Below are 19,225 nucleotides of genomic sequence, written 5' to 3' on the forward strand. Positions count from 1 at the left end.
ATTCAAAGATTTGATGGTCTTGAAGACAGACATCTGAACTTTATACACCAACAGTATTCAAATCAAAATTGCAACTTGAAAAAATAAGAAATCAAAGTTAAAAACTTCTTATTGTCAAACCTTATACAGTTATACAAGTAAGTTTATTAATTTGTAGCTAAGCTATACTATCACATAAGCTTTGTCTGTCTGTTATTAGATTTTACAAAGGTGTTTTACTATCTATAATACAAAGTAGAACGATGTCTGTCCGTCTGTCCGTCTGTCCGTCTGACCGTCTGTCCGTCTGTCTGTCCGTCCGTCCCTTAAGATCTCGGTAACCACTGAACCGATCGGATTCTACTCTTCAGGGTATATACCTATTGGTCCTGTGGTGGTTTTAAGCTATTTTCTAGGGGGGTGGGACACCCCCAACCCCCCCAAAAACAAAAAAATCCCTCCCCCATTTTTTTTTTTTTTTTTTTTTTTTTTTTTTTGCAGAAGATTTCCTTGGTCCTTTGTTCAAAAATATTTTTTATTCCAGCATTTATTTTGAATGAAAGAATAGCAACATTCTCTCACTAAAGACAATAAATATTAATTTTTTACGAATTTCGCCTTAATTTTTTTTATCACCTCTTGGGGCAAAGCCCCTAGAGGCTAGGGGCGAAGCCGCTAGTTATATATATTTCATTAAATTAATTTCTTTAAGTTTTTCCTGTTTGTCAAACATTTTTTTTAAATTTCATTTTAATTTGAAAATTTAATATGAAGGTTATTTACATTTTACATGTTAACTACTATGTATCAAAGAGAGAAAGGGGACAATGGGCGGTTTATTACACTGGTCCCCAAAGTTTTATAATAATGTTAGCTTAACAACTTTGGGGACTTCAGTAAATTTTGAATGGCTGGTTTATTAAGTTGAGTGTTCAAATGTTTCAGCCACTAACTTTAATCTACAAAAGGGGTAATTTTGTGTATCAACATGGAGTGATATGCATCAATTTATCGGCCATTGTCTTTTCCCATTAGATCCCTGATTTTGTAAACTAGTGGCTGCGCGCCTAGCATCTAGATGCTCAGTACTCAAAGATTGAAAAAATAGCCTACAACTATCCAATACAATTAAATAGGCCAAAACCACTCTCGGGCCTATATAAAGCTTCCCTAAATTGGAGAATTCAATCAGTTCATATCTGGATCTTTAAATGTGTAGCCGTTGCCGTTGTCGCTACCGTAGCCATAGCCGTGGCCGTAGTCGTAGCCGTAGCCGTCGCCACTGCCAGTGCTCACAATGAATCATGGATTTTTAAAAGATTTTACAGCAGTGCAATATGGATCTCTAAAATTTTATATGGCCCATCCAAAAAAAAAGTGTTTTTTTTAAATTTTATTTTGATTTGGCCACGGTTTAAAGATCTCTATTAGGTTAGTGGCTGTACCTGTGGCAACGGCAACGGCTACACATTTAAAGATCAAGCTCAGTAGTCTTCGAAATTTTAAGCTTCAGACAAAAAAAACCTTACTACTTTATATAAATATATATACAAAACTTTTGATATGCTACCAATTAATGTTGTCATCCTAGTTCTTTATATTACCATCTTTATGTTGTTTTACCCATTCATTTAGATTCAATATTTGTACTATTAGGATTAACACAATGTCAACTTTACTTATTTGTGTTTTCTTAGGGTTCAATGATATAAATAAATCAATCAAGCCCTTTTAATTGATTTTCCCTTTATACATACATAGAACTTCTCAAGTATTTTTAAACAACCATTTTTTACATTTTCAAATAGAATTAAATTGCGGAATCTATGTCCTTTAAATTTTTCATTGTTTGGATGACTTTGATTGAATATGACTAGATATTCTTTTTAGTATGGCTTCAACTCTGATTTATTTCTGGATTGAAACCTTTTACTAGCCGTTAATGCAAAAAACATGTATTGTGTCAAAATTTGGAATATGCTTCTTGAAATAGATTAAATGAAATTCATAGAAATTTGCCGCTTCTAAAAATTGTTACTTGAAAAAAAGAAAGTAAATTTTGAAAATATTTTTGTGTTGATCAGTTAGTTAGTTTCCACATGGTTACATTAGTCTCCCAATAATTAACAAGGACGGCATATTTATAATGTATCGAAGTACAGAAATATCAAAATATTAAGATATAAAAAAAAGATATAAAAGCAGCTCAAATACTGCTTTAAACCATTCTGACCGGATCTGGTTTTTAACACTTTAAATTATCAAAAAGCTTCATAATCATAAAAGTGTTGACAAAAAAATCAGATTTATTTAAAGTTTATTTTTATGACACTATTCATCCATTATTTTTGAGAAGGGATACTTTTGGATGTTGTCATCCTTGTTTCTTAGAAATCGAAGCAAATATCTAAATTGTGTCCTATAAATAGATATGTGTAATTTTCTAATTCCTGAGTTCAAATCTTGTGGTTTCTCTATTTTAAAATTTCTATAGCTACTCTATTATTTAATTCATGAGAGATATAAATAAGGAAAGGAAAATTATGTTCAACAATTACAGCAGGGATCTAAATGGATAAGACAATGGTCAATAAATTAATGTAAATCCCCAATGATGGTGCACAAAATTAACCTTTCTTTAGATTACAATTAGTGATTGAAATATTTGGACACTCAAAATTTAATAAAAGTTATTGAGCCAACGAATAAGAAAATGTTAGTATAAACTTTGGGGTCAAGTGTAATAAATGATCCAATTTCCCTTCCCTGGCCTCCCTGCAACAACAGAGTACAGAAAAAAACAAGGATGACAACGTCTATAAAAGCAAATCTCTAAAACGGTAGGACAAATGAACATTAATACTTGTAGAATGTCAGAACTGCTATTCACATTTTTAGGATTTGATTATAGATTGGCTATGCTTATAACATTGTGCTTTGTTGTCCTAGGAATCAGTATTCCAAAAATTACATCATATAAAAATTAGCTATTAAAAAAGTTTAAATATCAACATGTTTTAAATTGAAGAACGAACATTCTGGTAACGATTATATAGAGTTGCTATGCTTTTTAAATCGTACCAAACTACTACAGGAATCACCATGTAAAGTTTGAAATCGATAGGAAAATTCTAACATACCTAACTTAACGAAAAGAGCAAACCGCTACAGACTGAGTGACCGACCCTATTTATAGAAAAGCTTCGCTTTTAGAAATATCAGAGAAATTTTGAGCTTGATTACTTTTTTTATGATAAATCATTACTTCATTCTCTCCCAATGCAATGGTTTAAAGATAACAATTTTTATGTGATTAATGATTGTTTGTTCAAAATTTACTTTCTTTTACTGTAATTATGTTGGAACCTTTTTGTGTACAATTACAAAATTCGTACGTCTAAACGTTCTAACATAATGAATTGGACCTATTGTTTAAAAAAATATTTCATATATGAGTTATATAGCATTCAAACATGGGCGAGAATGTTTATAGCAGGGCAAACAGATGGAAAGACATACAGACGGAAGGGTTGACAGTCAGATAGAAGGACAGTCAGACGAACAGTAGGAAGGACAGACAGATAGAAGGACAGACAGACAGAAAGAAGGAAACACAGACAGACAGAAGGTAGGACAGACAGACAGAAAGTAGAACATGCAGACAGTAGGTAGGACAGTCAGACAGAAAGTATGATAGACAGAAGGTAGAACAGACAGACAGAAGGTAGGACAGACAGACAGAAGGTAGGACAGACAGATAGATATAAGGTAGGACAGAAAGACAGAAGGTAGGACAGACAGAAGGTAGAACAGACAGACAGAAGCTAGGACAGACAGAATGAAGGTAGGACAGACAGATAGATAGAAGGTAGGACAGAAAGACAGAAGGTAGGACAGACAGACAGACAGAAGGTAGGACAGACAGAGAGATAGAAGTTAGGACAGAAAGACAGAAGGTAGGACAGACAGACAGAAGGTAGGACAGACAGACAGAAGGTAGGACAGACAGACAGAAAGTATGATAGACAGAAGGTAGAACAGAAAGACATGAAGGTAGGACAGATAGATAGATAGAAGGTAGGACAGAAAGACAAAAGGTAGGACAGACAGACAGAAGGTAGGACAGACAGATAGATAGAAGGTAGGACAGAAAGACAGAAGGTAGGACAGACAGACAGAAGGTAGAACAAACAGACAGAATGTAGGACAGACAAACAGAAAGTAGAACAGACATACATGAGGTATGACAGACTGTCAGAAGGTAGGACAGACAAATAGAGGGTAGAACAGACAGACAGAAGGTAGGACAGACAGATAGAAGGTAGAACAGACAGACAGAAGGTAGGACAAACAGACAGAAGGAAGGACAGACAGATAGAAGGTAGAACATACAGACAGAAGGAAGGACAGACAAACAGAAGGGTAGAACAGACAGACAGAAGGTAGGACAGACAAATAGAAGGTAGAACAGACAGACAGAAGGTAGGACAAACAGACAGAAGGAAGGACAGACAGATAGAAGGTAGAACATACAGACAGAAGGAAGGACAGACAAACAGAAGGGTAGAACAGACAGACATGAGGTATGACAGACTGAGAGAAGGTAGGATAGACAGACAGAAGGTAGTACAGACAGACATAAGTAAGGACAGACAGAAAGATAGAAGGACAGAAAAACAGAGGGTAGGATAGACAGACAGAAGGAAAGACAGTCAGATAAAAAGGACAAACAGAGTTTATTTTGGTACATTGCTACAAAAATATTTAATCTGTCAAATTATAACTTTGTTTTAAAAAAGTGTGTCATACTGGCCCACCATTGGTCAATTAAAATGTATACTGCCTATCATTGGTCATTAGTATTGTATGAAGTAATTTTTTTATTGGTGCATATGTTTTTTACATTTTTACACATGGTGTTACACATTGCAATAAAATATCTAAAACAGATATTGCGTTCGCCAAAACATTAAAGAAAGCTTGAATTTATGATATTTGCGTGCAAAATATTGAATTGGTGTTTTCTCAATAGTTTTAAAATATATTCTTAAAAGGAAAAACAAGAAGTATTACATTCCACAAGCGAGAGAGAGGGGACAATGGGCTGTTTATTACACTAGTCCCCAAAGTTTTATAATTAACAACTTTTTGGACTTCAGTGAATTTTGATTGGTTGGTTTATTAAGTTGAATGTCCAAATGTTTCAACCACTAATTTTACGCTACAGAAGGGTTAATTTTGATTATCATCATTGGGGATGGACATCAATTTATCAGCCATGAAATTCCACACGTAGTTCACTTAAATATGCTATCATTGGTACAGCTTATATGTTTCTTGTAGTAGATTTAAGACCTACATATATTTTTAAAGATTTAGCCACTTTATTTTAATATACGTGGAAAATTGTCTAAAATACGATGCTATACATGATTATTCAGTAGGTCTAAGAACCGCTTCCAATCCAGTGGATAAAGTATGTTTTGAAGCCATACTGAAAATTTTTTCCCTGCAGCAATTTTGCATTCAGTGATATTTTTCTCTCCCAATATGGTATACTTTTATTGTATGGCATATATATTGCAAACTTATTGCCCTGCGAATGATTTTTTTGTCAAGATTTCAAGTCTTAAAAGAATGCTAAAGGTTTAAAAATACTAAGAAAATCTAAAAAACAAACTTTTTTGCTTAAAGATAATAATAAAAAAATATTTAGTCCTAAAATGAAAATTACTTATAGCATAAAAAGGTTTTCGTTTTTACTTAAAATGTTACTGAGACTACACAAAATGAATTGTTTGCACTTTTGACAAGTAAAACTTTATATACTACAAGCAGCTGCGCTCCAAGAATCTAGGAGCTATGTATTTAAAGGAGTAAGGAAATTAGTAATAATAGCCTAAAACCGAACTTAGATTTAAAAATTAAATAGTCTAAAACTATCCAGGAACCTATAAGAAGCTTCCATAAAACAGAGAACTCAATAGGTACAGTAGTTATCAAAATCTTAAGCTACAGACAAAAAAGCTTACTACTTTATATAATAGGATGAATGGTTTGAGTTATTTATCGCATTTTTTTTGCATTTTTGTAAGGAGTAAACAACAAAAATTAAACGCGAGAGGTATAAAAATCATTGAACCGCGTTACTAACCTACCCCTTGCGCTAAGAATGGATATAGAATTCGTTGATATTGTGTTTCTCCCAGCTGGCTAATACTCCCATTTCCCTAACCTTTTGACTTTACCCATTCCCTCCCAAGATCATGGAGGAGAGTATATGTGAGGACTATATTAGCAACATAAATTGACGACAAAATAAAACCTGTCACAATATCCACGTATTCTATATCCATTGCGCGCTAAGTGTGTGAAATAAACACTTACTGCAGTTAAACAGATATTATGTGAATTAGAGAGTTTGGGATTTGGTCGTTTTCCCCTATAGATGAAAGGGCATAGACATATTTAGTAGCTCAGCAACTTTAAAATTAGGGTATGTACGTAAGTTACATAATTATTAATGTAAAACTCTTTTTCTACGGATAATCTGCTTAAAATTAAATAGCCTCTCCAACAATTTTTTTAAAATTACAAACTAAAAGAGAAAATAATTACAACCGTTTAAAATTTAATCATAGGGCTATCAATTGTAATCAGAGAGAGGGAACAATGGGCTGTTTATTACACTTGTCCCAAAAAATTAATAATAACGTTTTCTTATTCGTTGGCTTAACAACTTTGGAGACTTTAGTGAATATTGATTTGCTGATTTAATACGTTGAGTGTTAAAACGTTTCAACGACTAATTTTTACTGTACAGAACGGGTAATTTTCTTAATTACATTGGGGTATCAATTTATCAGCCATTGTCTTACACCTTTAGATCTCTGAATTGTAACAGTATTTGGAATAACACATAGTGTGTGTAGTGTACTATTATTTCAATTGAAAACTGTACAGTGCACTTAACCACCCTCTACTCACAGGAGCGCACAATATGAAAATAATAAAGTCGATGTTTCAAGAAATTAAGATTGTCAAAGCAGTTGAGTTTTGACTGTCGCAGAGACAAGACCTAAGCCACAAACATCACTAGAGTTATTCATTTCGGATAAATTGGTCTTTGCATTTTCAATTAAATAAATTCAAAATGTAAGTTATATTATAAAATTAATATGGGTTTTTAATAAAAAGTTTTAAGATTTTTATAAATTTTCTAGTGTTTTCTTTTTTATTTTGATTTAAAACTACATGCTGCCTTTCTACAAACTGATTATATAAAAACGATCTAATGGTTATTTTTGAGAGTAAAAATAAGACATAAATGTGATAAACAAAATTATCCTGAAAGCAACATCATTACTGTATAGTAGGGATATTTTCACCTGGTGATAATTTCAAAGCCTTTTATATTTATAATTGAAGCAAAGACTTATTCTGTTTTTGAAGCATTTTTGAAAGTTATATAAAAAATATACGCTTACACCTGTAGAATCATACGGCAGTTAAAAATAATCGACAAAATTTTTTGGGGGAATTTAAAGTTTTTTATTCTTTAGATATACATTGAGTATTTTTACAAAATTCCTTGTTGTCTTTTCTTTTTGGGTAAAATTCTTCCTTGCAGAGCATTTAAAGTATAATTCTTATTTTTAACCCTGCAGTATGATTCTACAGGTGAAAGATTATTTTTTATACCCCTTTCCATAGACGTCCAAGGGGGGGGGGTAATGGGGTGATTACCCCCCCCCCCCAAATAAAAAGCTTGGACGCTCCTGCCCCTTTCAAAAATGCATGAAATACAGTTTACTGTTTCAGGAGCGCAGCTTCTCACTTTTAATGATTTAGGATGTTGGAATGCAAGGTATGTCGGGAGCCAATGGCCATGGAGAGATTTAATTATGGAGGTAAGAAAATTTTACATTTCAAATAATTTTTTACACTAGTCCCCATAGTTTTATAATAACGTTTTCTGATTCGTTGGCTTAACAACTTTGGAGACTTTAGTAAATTTTGATTGGTTGCTTCATTGTGTTTCAACGTTTCAACCAATAATTTTGATGCACAGTTGGGGTCATTTTGTGTATCATCATTGGGGATGTACATCAATTAATCGGTTATTGTTCTACACATTCAAAGCTGCGTTTTTATGGATATTGTCATGCTTTTTCTTTTATTTACTTTTTATGTATCGTGGTCGAATAAAGACATATCATTTAGGCCATCTGTTAAAATCTTTAAAACTTTTTGCACTTTATGCAAATCACAGACAATTTAATGATTAATTAATGACAAGGATGACAACATCCATAATAGGAAAGCTGAACAAATCAAAGACGGAAAAATATACCAAAAGATATAAAGTTACGACATAAAATGAATATTAGAAGTCTGGACAAAATTTTTAAGTACAGAGGTCCTTATGTCTATGGACTTAATAAATACATTTATTAAACCGGGAAAAGGGCAAATTATTAGTGGCGCATGTTGTAGATAGATATAAAAAAACACCTGTTTTGCCACTTGTTTCCATTTTGACGGTTCTTCTTATTCATTTAACATTGCCTTAAATTAAAGAATAGCCCAGCTTATACCAACAACTAAATAAATCTGAGAAATAAATTACGATACTTATACGGGTTTCAGCAGTCGTTTCAATTAAATTGTATGACATCATTTTTTTATTAGGCACTATAAGCTACTTCAAAATCAATCAGTAAACAATAGTATAAAACTTGACTTTTGAATTTAAAAAACAACCAATTACGCATAGATTTATAATGCATTTTTTTCAGGTATGAGCTGCTTATCCTGCCGATCATTTTTCCGGCGGATAGTTTGCCGCGGCCTGGACCGAATCTGCCGAAACCAGAACAGATGCGAGCTTAACATGAAGAACCGGACAGATTGTATACCCTGCCGGTATAACAGATGCATTGAGGTCGGACTTAAACCAGAGCTTGTACACAAAGAGGTATGTACTTGTACACAGTCCTTTGTCCTTTCCCTTCCTGTTTAAAAACGAACAATATAAAATAGTGTCTTCCATACGTAGCGTAAAATTATTTCAATAAACTCAATATCAAACATAATGTTTATTTGGTGATTTTTTAAAACCACTTCAGATTTACTAGCGGCTGCTCTCCTAGCACCCAGGTGCTCTGTGTTCTTAGGAGTAAGGAAAGTAGGGGAAAGGCCTAAAACCGAACTTAGATATAAGAATTAAACAACCTAAAACCACAAAATTAAGAATGTAATCGGTTCAGTAATTATCAAAATCTTAAGCTACAGACAAAAAAAACCTTACTACTTGATTTAATATAATAGTTGTATAGTAGGATATACCTTAACATTTCTTTTTCATGACACGTGTATTTAGGAGGCACAGGCCCGAAGTGGGGGAGGCGCAGGATCTGGAACTAATGACAACCAAGACACAGGATTTGTCAGCTTTCCAGGTTCCAGTAACAACAGGTAAACAAAAGTTTTCCAGTATGACTTCGAAACCGATTAATATCCGCATGTTTAGAATCAGTTCTAAGCCATTCTGAAAAACCATGTATATCATCGTATTACAGACAATTTTCCACGAATATTTTAAAAAATAACAAAATTAATACCTACCAGTTTTGTTAGCCCGCGCCTTCAGCTCCTCTGAACTAACAAAACTAATTTCAATTTTGAAAATTTTCATTTTAATATCCTTGGAAAGCTGTCTATAATGCGATGTGATAAATTAATATTACTTCTCTCTCATCATCTGTTTTAGATAATTAAAATCTTACAACCAAATGCACCAATGATTTCGGTTTAAGGTGTATTCAAACTTAAAATATTTTAGTAGAGATTAAATAGCTTTATTGTCCATTCATAGCTCTATGGGAGAAATGTGATTTTCTCAGCATATATTTCAGATAGAGTAAGCTAACATTTTAGGTTAGGATTCCCTGTACCAATCACTAAACAATGAACTTCTAAAAAATTGCTTAATTTTAAAATGAGAAAATATATTTTTCTCGTATTCATTCGAATCCGGTGGATAGGAACCGGTTCTCATCCATACGAAAAAACTATGTCTAGCATCGTATTATATCCAGTTTTCTACGAATATAGAAATGTATAATCATAAGATTAAAACCAGTTTTTTCGCCCGTGCCTTCGGCACCACGGGGCTAAAAAAAACTAGTTTTAATCTTATAATTGTACATTCTATATCCGCGGAAAGCTGTTTATAATACGATACGAGAAATAACTATTCTAGGGACGACGAGTTTTCCAGATTTGGCACCGGGTTCGAGTCTTTCAATGCGACCAATATCAAACAAGAAGACACATCATCACAAGGTTAATTAAATACTTAAATAAATTTCCAGTATGGGTTCGAAACCGATTAAAATCCGCTGGATTAGAACCGGTTCTTAGTCATACTGAAAAATCTTGTATCGTATCATAGTATGTCCAGTTTTCTACGAATATATAAAAAAGTATCAGAATGTTTGTCCGCTTCCTTTTCAAAAGTAGAGCAACTTCTAGTCTTAAATTTAACTGTCAAATAAACGGATGAACCCTTCGCATCTAGGGGCTCTGTATTAGAAATAAAAGAAGAGAAAAATAGTCTAAACCATCCCGGGACCTATGCGAAGCTTCCCTAAATTTTTAGATGTCAATAATATTTGCATATGTTAAAAAAACGGCCGATTTAAATTAGCTAAATCATTGACCCTATACTAATGCAATAAATCTATTATAGGCGGATGGGTTGACAACAATTTTTCCCAGCGGTACGGCCGTCAGTCCGTTATTCAGCAAAACCCTACATTCGGGAACGGCGACAGTTCGCCGGAGCAGAGCCAAGACATGTCTTACACACACAAGAAATTTGGCTTTAACTTCAAGTAGCTGCCGATGACCGAGACGACACGGGCATGCGACTAGAATAAAATTATCAATAAATTTATAATCCTTGTATAAAGTATAATATTCATATTTCATACCTTTACTGTAGCCAAAATTGTTGGCATAAAAATGCGGGAAAAATAATATGAAAACAGCACAGACAAATTAATAATTTTTCCAATATGGCCTCTAAATCGATTAATATCAACTGGATTAGAACTAATTCTCCGCCATACTGAAAAATCATGTATTGCATCGTGATATATCCAGTTTTCTACAAATATAGAAATGTACTATCATAATAATAAAACCAGTTTTGTTAGCACGTGCCTTCGGCATCTCGGGGCTCACAAATCTTAAAATTGTACATTTTTATATCCGCGGAATGCTGTCTATAATACGATGTAACAAATACATACATGTGCCTTACCTCTCTGTTATTTTCTAATATTTTTTTAAAACCTATCTCTCTAATGTATCCAAAAACATTAAGTCATGTATTTACCATTTTTTCATTATTTTTATTATGTGTTGATTAAATATATTTATAATAAAATATAATATCTATATATGGTTTACTTTATTATTACAAAAATATAGTTTTCTAAAATTAATACATGATACAAATTGGCTCGGGTTATAAACTATAAATAAATATATAACATAAACATAATCTGTCTAGATTATCTTTCGTATTTTTTTTTACATAAATTCAATTAACATTGACTAAAAAGAAACATTCGGTTATATATATGTTATCACAAAGTAATCAAAGTGACACGGTGAAATAATTTTAACAAAAATAAACAACTTTCGAAACCAAATTATACATAATTTAAAGATTAAGATTTATTTTTTCTGTTGTTTGGGAATGATACCCATTGTTTTGGAAATGATATTGAGCATTATTTCATCTGCCCCACCGCCTATTGCCACCAGTCTTAAGTCCCTAAAATAAAAAATACATTAGTAGTTAAAGTATCAGAAATGTCTAAAAATTGTGAATTGCTATACTTATAGTAAAGTAACAGGATGTTTTTCTGTTTATACCGAAGGATCTCGCTAACTGCTAAACCGATATTGTTCTCCTTTACAGGATATCTTTATAGGTCTTAGAGAGTACCATCACCCTCTCAAGAGATATCTCCCCTAGAAAAAAAATACCTTACACCCCCCCCCCCCTCCAAAAATACATAATTTTTATAAACTAAAATTCTACACAAGAAACTAGTAAAAAACTTATTAATCAATGAATCATTCTGTATTCCTAATGTAACACTTGTACCGCCAGTTAAAATATTATATACTATCATATACTATTGGCAAGGTTACTGGCCTTATTCCTTCTTATTTCAAATACACAGGCAGTGCTAAAAAAACAGGGAGGGAGGGGGGACATTAGGCTATTTATTACGCAAGTCCCCAAACTTTCAAAATAACGATTTCCTATTCGTTATACCTAATGGCAATTAAATTGTTTTTATTTTACAAGACCTAAACTTCTAAAAAATTGTATTATTATAATTAGATATGTATAAACAGTTATTATAAGCGAAGCTTTTCTATAATTAGGGTCGGTCCGTCCGTTGTACAGAGAGTTAGCTCTTTTCGTTAATTTAAACAGGTTAGAATTGTCCTATCGATTTCAAACTTTGCATGATGATTCCTATAGTAGTTAGGTAAATTAAAAAAGCGTAGCAACTCTACAAACAATACCAGAATGTCCGTACGTCCATTTTAAACATGTCAATTTTTTACTTTTTTGACAACAAATTTTTGTATGTTAAAATTATCCTATTCTTCTGATTTTTTGAAAACTGATTCCTATTACAACAAGATACAATGTTATAAGCGAAGCATCTCTATAAAAAAGTCTTAAAAATGTAAGTATGTCCTTAAACAGTATCATCTATTTATGCAGTTTTGCAACAAATTTTGGGTATAGTCCTTTCCACGACATCCCTCCATAAGGGGCGATTAGTCGTTTTTTTTTAAATGGCTTTTTATAGGTTATTTTAGGTTAGGTTAGGTTATATTGTGTTAGGTGATTGCCCCACAGGGTTAGGTAATTGGCCCCGCAGGGTTAGAGCCCCCCGCAGGGGCTAGAAATATGAGAAAAGCTACTGTGAAAAATACGAAGAATCGCGCCTTATGGAGGGATGTCGTGGAAAGGACTATACCCAATTTTCTTAAAATATTGTTTGTACTGATGCATTAATATTCTGCTGATTCAGTTCTGACAATCTACAAGTGTTAATGTTCGTTTGTTCTTCCATTTCAGAGCTTCGCTTTTATGGATGTTGTCATCCATGTTTCTTTAAAAATCTTTTGGGTAATATTTAAGATATAGTAAATGATAGCTAACTCCAATATTAAAAGGCTTTTTTCAAAATAACCTTCTAAAAAACAGTTTTTTATTATCAATAATAATGTATAAACTATTAAACAGTTTGACTTTTAAATACTAATTTTATTCTACAGTATCTATGCAGCATAAATTAATTCTAAATACTTCATCAATAAAAGTAGACTTTGATTTTGAAGGATAATTTAATTAAAAAGAAAATATTTTTTTTTAATATAACAATGTTAAATATTAAAACTTATGTATATTAATGTATATTTTTTTTACATTCCCTCCCTCCCTGCTGATTTTTGTCTTTTGCTAAAAAAATCCCTATCAGTTTACTTTTAACACCCAGCTGAACTACAAGGTTGATCATGTTATTAAAAAAACTTTTCCTTTACAAGCAACATTTTCTTCCTTTATAGTTTTACAAATTTCTGTTTTTCTACTTATCTTTTAATATGTAAATGAAATTAATATTATGTCATTTAGACTGAAGAGGGTGCCATGTTCACCGAAATATTTCAATCGGTGGACTAGAACCGGTTCTCAGCCTTACCAAAAAAATCATGTATAGCATTGAATTACAAACAATTTTACACGAATAATAAAATAAAGATCATAAAATAATAACAGTTAATGTTAGCCTGAGCCTTAGGCCCCTAGGGGCTAACAATAATAGATTTAATCTTATATTTTTTCATTTTAATATCCACGGCAAATTTTCAAAAGTAGGATATTTCATAAGAAAAAATTTCAGTGATTTGTGATGATAAAACCATCTAATTTATAATAAAATGAAAAGTTCTATAACAACAGAAGAAAATAATCAAAATCACACCCGTACAAAACTGATCACTTTTTCTTGGATGATTTGGGTACAAGTCCCATGGTCTTAGAAATAATATTGAGCATAACTTCATCTGCTCCGCCGCCGATACTTTGCAGACGAAGGTCTCTGAAACACAAGGACAAGGGTAAATTAAAGAAGAGAGATGAAAATTAAATAACTAGGATGACAAAATCCATAAAAGCGGAGTCTTTAAACAGTAGGACAAACGAACATTAACACTTGTAGAGTGTCACAACTGAATAAGCAGAATATTAATGCATAAGTCTAAACAAAATTGTAAGTAAATTTTTAAAATTCGTATCAGAACTGCATATAATTCCAACAACACAAACAGTCCTACCCCTTTCATTTTCATCACCCCCTAGGTATAACTTATTTGCTTTTGTGCTTTTTGTGCAAATGAAACACAAATGCGGATTTGATAAAATGTAGCCGATCCAAACAAAAGGGATCATTTTTTTCGCTTATTTTCTGTAAAGGTTTTGCCGCGGTTTCTCTCTTGTAAAACATCCACCTTCACGGAAAAAAAACGCGAAACAAAATGACCCCTCTTTATTATGCGAAGGCCATAATAATCTTACCTATAAAGTCTGCTGACTAGAACCTCGTTGGTGAATCCCATTCCTCCCCAATATTGTAAACAGGCATCAGGAATCATTCTAAATAATTGCAATTACAGTTAAGAGCATTGTTTAATGAGCGTTGCCCCCCCCCCCCCCCGCCTTATTTTTATATAAACTGAAAACAAGGAGCGGGCGGTAAGTTTTTTCTATGCTTAACCCCTACAGAAGTTACAACCTTGCGGGACTACCCAGTACCATATGTAGTATAAACAAACAAACGAATTACTACCCCTCTCACCCCTATTTTCAATTCATTTCCAAATAAGAGTTGGAGTCTTTGCTTTAGTAAAAACTTTAGGGGCAATAGGCAGTAAGTCTATAAACATGTTAGATAATCAAAAAGACAAACATATAATATTACCGGCCACGGTAATATAAAAAGGTACTTTGATAGAAATACGTTGGTTAAGAAATAGATATAGGAAAATTACAGGGGTGTTAAAGGGGTTGTAAAATCGATGTTCAGTGGTTTGCGTCTGCTATTAAAAATATATAGGAGTCAACCAAGATTAACTCTCAAGAAGAGCAATTTGGAGACCATTGTTTTGGATGTCCTTGGGACCAAACAATTGAAGAAAAAGCCAAAAAAAAAACTAAATAATTACCTGTGTGCTTTTAATTCAAACAGGCATAATAAAAAACTGAATCTTACCTACACAATTTTCCAGATTTGAACTTGATCATGGAGGCTAGTTGGGTTACATCACTGAAAAAAAGTTCGGATTTGTATATAGAAGTGTTAAAATCAATAAAAATTGAAAAATTAACAATTCTAAGCATATTTGTAGGTATTTTAACAAAGGAAATGTATAACTCTAAACCTAATTGCACAAATAACAATTTGAAAGTATTCTTATTTATAGGACTTTAACAAAAAAACATTTTCTGCAGCTTGGTAGACTGCAATGCATTAATTTAAACCACGTGTGCTTAATTTACACATTTAAATCTATAGATTTGTCAGTTTATCTTAAAGCAGGTACAGCACTACAAGGGAGTCAGCGAGTAACATACTGATTACACCCCCACCCCCCCCCCCCCGTACCCTAAAAGCTTTGAATTTTGTTAGATTTAAATTCATCTCCCCCCCCCCCCTCCCCACACCACAAAAACCTTGGGCGTACTTATCTTTTAGCCCTATATCCCAGGTTTAGAAGTTTTTTTTAACCATAATCACCTCACTTACACTCACATTTACTAAAAATAAAAAGAAATAATTCTGACCTGCCCTGTACATAAAGATCAGTGGCTCTGTAGAGAGCTGATCTAAGCATTTCTATTTCTGTCTGGAGTTCAGCCAACTTGTGTTGAATAACTTGGTTGGCCAACAAAGGTTTTCCAAATGCCTGAATTTAGATATAGACAAAATAAAAAAAAATTGGCATTCTCGCTTCTAAGTGCCTTCTTGTGCACAACTACCCCCGCTCAACCCCTACCCCCCCCCCCCCCCACCCCCTCCCATTCCCAGTGCTTGACAGGCACTTTGTGGAAAGTACAAAAAAATTACCATTCTCTGTGAAGTATATTCAGCTGTACTGGAAACACACTAAAAAAACAGAATTATAAATTTCAGATTTAAACCTAATATTTCTTTTAGGTAAACTTTAAAGTGTGACTTCAAAACCGTTTAAAATCCGTTATATTAAAACTGGTTCTCAGCTAAAAAAAAATCATGTATATCATCGTATTACAGACAATTTTCCAAGAACGTTAAAATAAAATACATAAATTTAATATCCGTGGAAAGCTGTCTATAATATTTGCGATAAATAAGTATACCTATTAATTTTTATTTAAGCAGAGGCGCCTGTGTTCATTTAACTATTCTTAATATATCCTTATATAAAAGTTACTAGATGCCTATCTGCGTGTCTGACTATCTGTAGCTTAAGATCTCGTGAATCAAAGCATCTTATAGGTCCAGGGAAGGTTTATAACTTTTTTGGAGCAGGTTAACTCCAAAATTCCAAGATAAATCGCACATAAAAAATACCAAGAATTTTTTTTCTTTTTAAATGCCAAAATCGAAAGTAAAGGTTCACTTGCCTCCCCCCCCCCCCATTCCCACCTTTTTGAACTTCTCCTATAAAAATACTAACCATGTCTAGAGGAGATAGACAAAGAGCCGCACAAGCTAATCTTTCCTCCTAAATAAATCTTAATTTAAAAATTATTTAGATTATTCCTCTTCAGAAATTCTTCACTAAAACGAAATAAATAAAAACTATAGGTATGATAACTGTCTATCTGTATACAACTATAAGATAAAAGCGAAGCTCTGAAACGGTAGGACAAACAAACATAAACACTTAAAGATTGTCAGAAATGAATAAGCTTAATATAAATGATAAGTAGGTATATAAGTCTAAACAAAATTTGTTGAAAACTGACTTACAGACTTACAGACTTTCTGGTAACAATTATAAAGGGGCTATGCTTCCTAAATCCTTACCTAAGTGTTATAGGAATCATCATGCAAAGTTTGAGGAAATAAATAGGACAATTCTAACATGTCTAAATTAACGAAAAGATCTATCCGTTACGGGCGTGTGGACCGACTCTAGTTATAGAAAAGGTTCGCTTTTAATTTTTAAAAATAAATTAAACAATAAGCATACGTTATTGTCATCTTTTAGCGATCCAATATTTTCTTAATTAAATAAAAATGTGTAACCTGAAACTGCAACATCTGATATGTGAAACCAAGACCTAAAGAAATGAAATTGTCTAAATACATATATAAAAACTGTTTAAACAAGGGAGAGGTAGGTATGGCTAAAATTCTGTAAAGGTGTGAGTTTTAAGGCTTAAAAACAGTAGTAATAAATATATAAATATGTGTATTTCTTATTGAAAAGAATTATAGACAAAAAAAATGTTTTTAAAGTTAACATAAATTTTAACGTTCTACTACTGTTTTTAAGCCTTAAAACTCATACCTTTACGGATACGGAATTTTAGCACAACCTACCTCCCCCTTTTTACATTTTGACTTTATAGGCCACAGACTATTCAATCATGCAATTTATATTTGACACATTCTCTAACGTAATGAAAGAAATACCAGCTGCATCAGAAATTAGTTACCTGGCTCTCCAATAATATTACTGACAGGTACTCTGACGTCATCAAAGAAAATAACAGCTGTATCAACTCCAGCTGATAAGTTACCTAGCTCTCTAACAATATTACTGGCAGGTACTCTGACGACACCAACGAAAATAACAGCTGTATCAGCTGATTAGTTACCTGGCTCTCCAATAATATTACTGGCAGGTACTATGACGTCATCAAAGAAAATAACAGCTGCATCAGAAATTAGTTACCTGGCTCTCCAATAATATTACTGACAGGTACTCTGACGTCATCAAAGAAAATAACAGCTGTATCAACTGATTAGTTACCTGGCTCTCCAATAATATTACTGGCAGGTACTCTGACGTCATCAAAGTAAAAAATAACAGCTGTATCAGCTGATTAGTTACCTGGCTCTCCAATAATATTACTGGCAGGTACTCCGACGTCATTAAAGAAAATAACAGCTGTATCAGCTGATTAGTTACCTGGCTCTCCAATAATATTACTGGCAGGTACTCTGACGTCATCAAAGTAAAAAATAACAGCTGTATCAGCTGATTAGTTACCTGGCTCTCCAATAATATTACTGGCAGGTACTCTGACGTCATCAAAGTAAAAAATAACAGCTGTATCAGCTGATTAGTTACCTGGCTCTCCAATAATATTACTGGCAGGTACTCTGACGTCATCAAAGAAAATAACAGCTGTATCAGCTGATTAGTTACCTGGCTCTCCAATAATATTACTGGCAGGTACTCTGACGTCATCAAAGTAGATAACAGCTGTATCGGATGATCGCATTCCCATCTTGTCAATCCTAAATATTAAATTTCCATAATGGATTTATTATTACCTGGATCTTACACCCGATTTTCATGTTCTACATATAATAAAGTGAACGCTTTAGCGGGCTAAAATAACGATATCCCCCATTCCCCTCCTTTATCCCCTCCCCTCACCTGCTACTGAATAAACGGCCCGACCAAAAAAACGGAGGGGATACTGCAACTTAAATTGAATTTTTCTCCTGTCATAATATCCACGTATATTCTACATCCACTTTAACATATCAATTATATCAACAAAATTATGGATTTATTTTGCCTTTATTCATTGTCTTTTCATAACATTTTCGAACTATAATATTAAATTTTAAACAGAGGAAAACTTTTCCTCAAATAGAAACCAAGTAAATCCTACATTTTCTTACAGAATTCCAAGTCTTTCGGACATAAGAGATAATTGTTCTAGAAACCCATAGGTAACAGGAATATAGACAAAAAAATATGCTACATAAAGGAGAAGGTGACGTCAAACCAAATTTGTAACTTGCCTTTTATTTAAATGTATTCCAGGTGTATCCATAGGTACGCAGATCAGTGATTTGTTCACATGGGCTAAATAAACATAATTTTATTTCCAGTATGGATTCGAAACCAATTCATA

At 33.0% G+C, this 19,225-nt stretch overlaps 3 protein-coding genes across 6 annotated transcripts in view; 2 read left to right on the forward strand and 1 right to left on the reverse strand.

The window, feature by feature from the left end:
- LOC145332864 (uncharacterized) lies at positions 1-11,445 on the forward strand. Of its 2 annotated transcripts, none has more exons than XM_080177954.1 (6): positions 1-137; positions 7,831-7,889; positions 8,778-8,956; positions 9,362-9,456; positions 10,244-10,326; positions 10,733-11,445. In XM_080177954.1, the coding sequence occupies exons 2-6, from the start codon at positions 7,832-7,834 to the stop codon at positions 10,879-10,881; spliced, it is 564 nt and encodes a 187-aa protein (XP_080034080.1). In that variant the 5' UTR covers positions 1-137; position 7,831; the 3' UTR covers positions 10,882-11,445. The 2 variants fall into 2 exon arrangements, with proteins under 2 accessions (XP_080034080.1, XP_080034079.1); XM_080177953.1 differs by lacking the exon at positions 1-137 and adding an exon at positions 7,027-7,134.
- The window catches only part of Ubc7 (ubiquitin conjugating enzyme 7), a 461,088-nt gene that overhangs the window by 402,434 nt on the left and 39,429 nt on the right, over positions 1-19,225 (forward strand). The gene's annotated exons all lie outside the window — the stretch shown is intronic.
- Positions 11,379-19,225, reverse strand: part of LOC145332863 (putative acyl-CoA dehydrogenase 6) — a 16,600-nt gene continuing 8,753 nt past the window's right edge. The window contains exons 9-18 of one of the 2 annotated variants that reach the window (XM_080177951.1): positions 19,113-19,176; positions 18,505-18,596; positions 17,376-17,410; positions 16,801-16,848; positions 16,209-16,247; positions 15,926-16,047; positions 15,354-15,407; positions 14,660-14,737; positions 14,067-14,183; positions 11,379-11,827 (exon numbers count right to left, since the gene is read on the reverse strand). In XM_080177951.1, coding sequence (XP_080034077.1) covers positions 14,081-14,183; positions 14,660-14,737; positions 15,354-15,407; positions 15,926-16,047; positions 16,209-16,247; positions 16,801-16,848; positions 17,376-17,410; positions 18,505-18,596; positions 19,113-19,176 — 635 coding nt within the window. In that variant the 3' untranslated portion in view covers positions 11,379-11,827; positions 14,067-14,080. The remainder of the gene's footprint in view (positions 11,828-14,066; positions 14,184-14,659; positions 14,738-15,353; positions 15,408-15,925; positions 16,048-16,208; positions 16,248-16,800; positions 16,849-17,375; positions 17,411-18,504; positions 18,597-19,112; positions 19,177-19,225) is intronic. The other variant, XM_080177952.1, reaches the window with a different exon arrangement.

This window comes from Acartia tonsa, chromosome 11 (genome assembly GCF_053477335.1).
Source record: "Acartia tonsa isolate MP-2025a chromosome 11, ASM5347733v1, whole genome shotgun sequence".
NCBI classification, from domain to species: Eukaryota; Metazoa; Arthropoda; class Copepoda; order Calanoida; family Acartiidae; genus Acartia; species Acartia tonsa.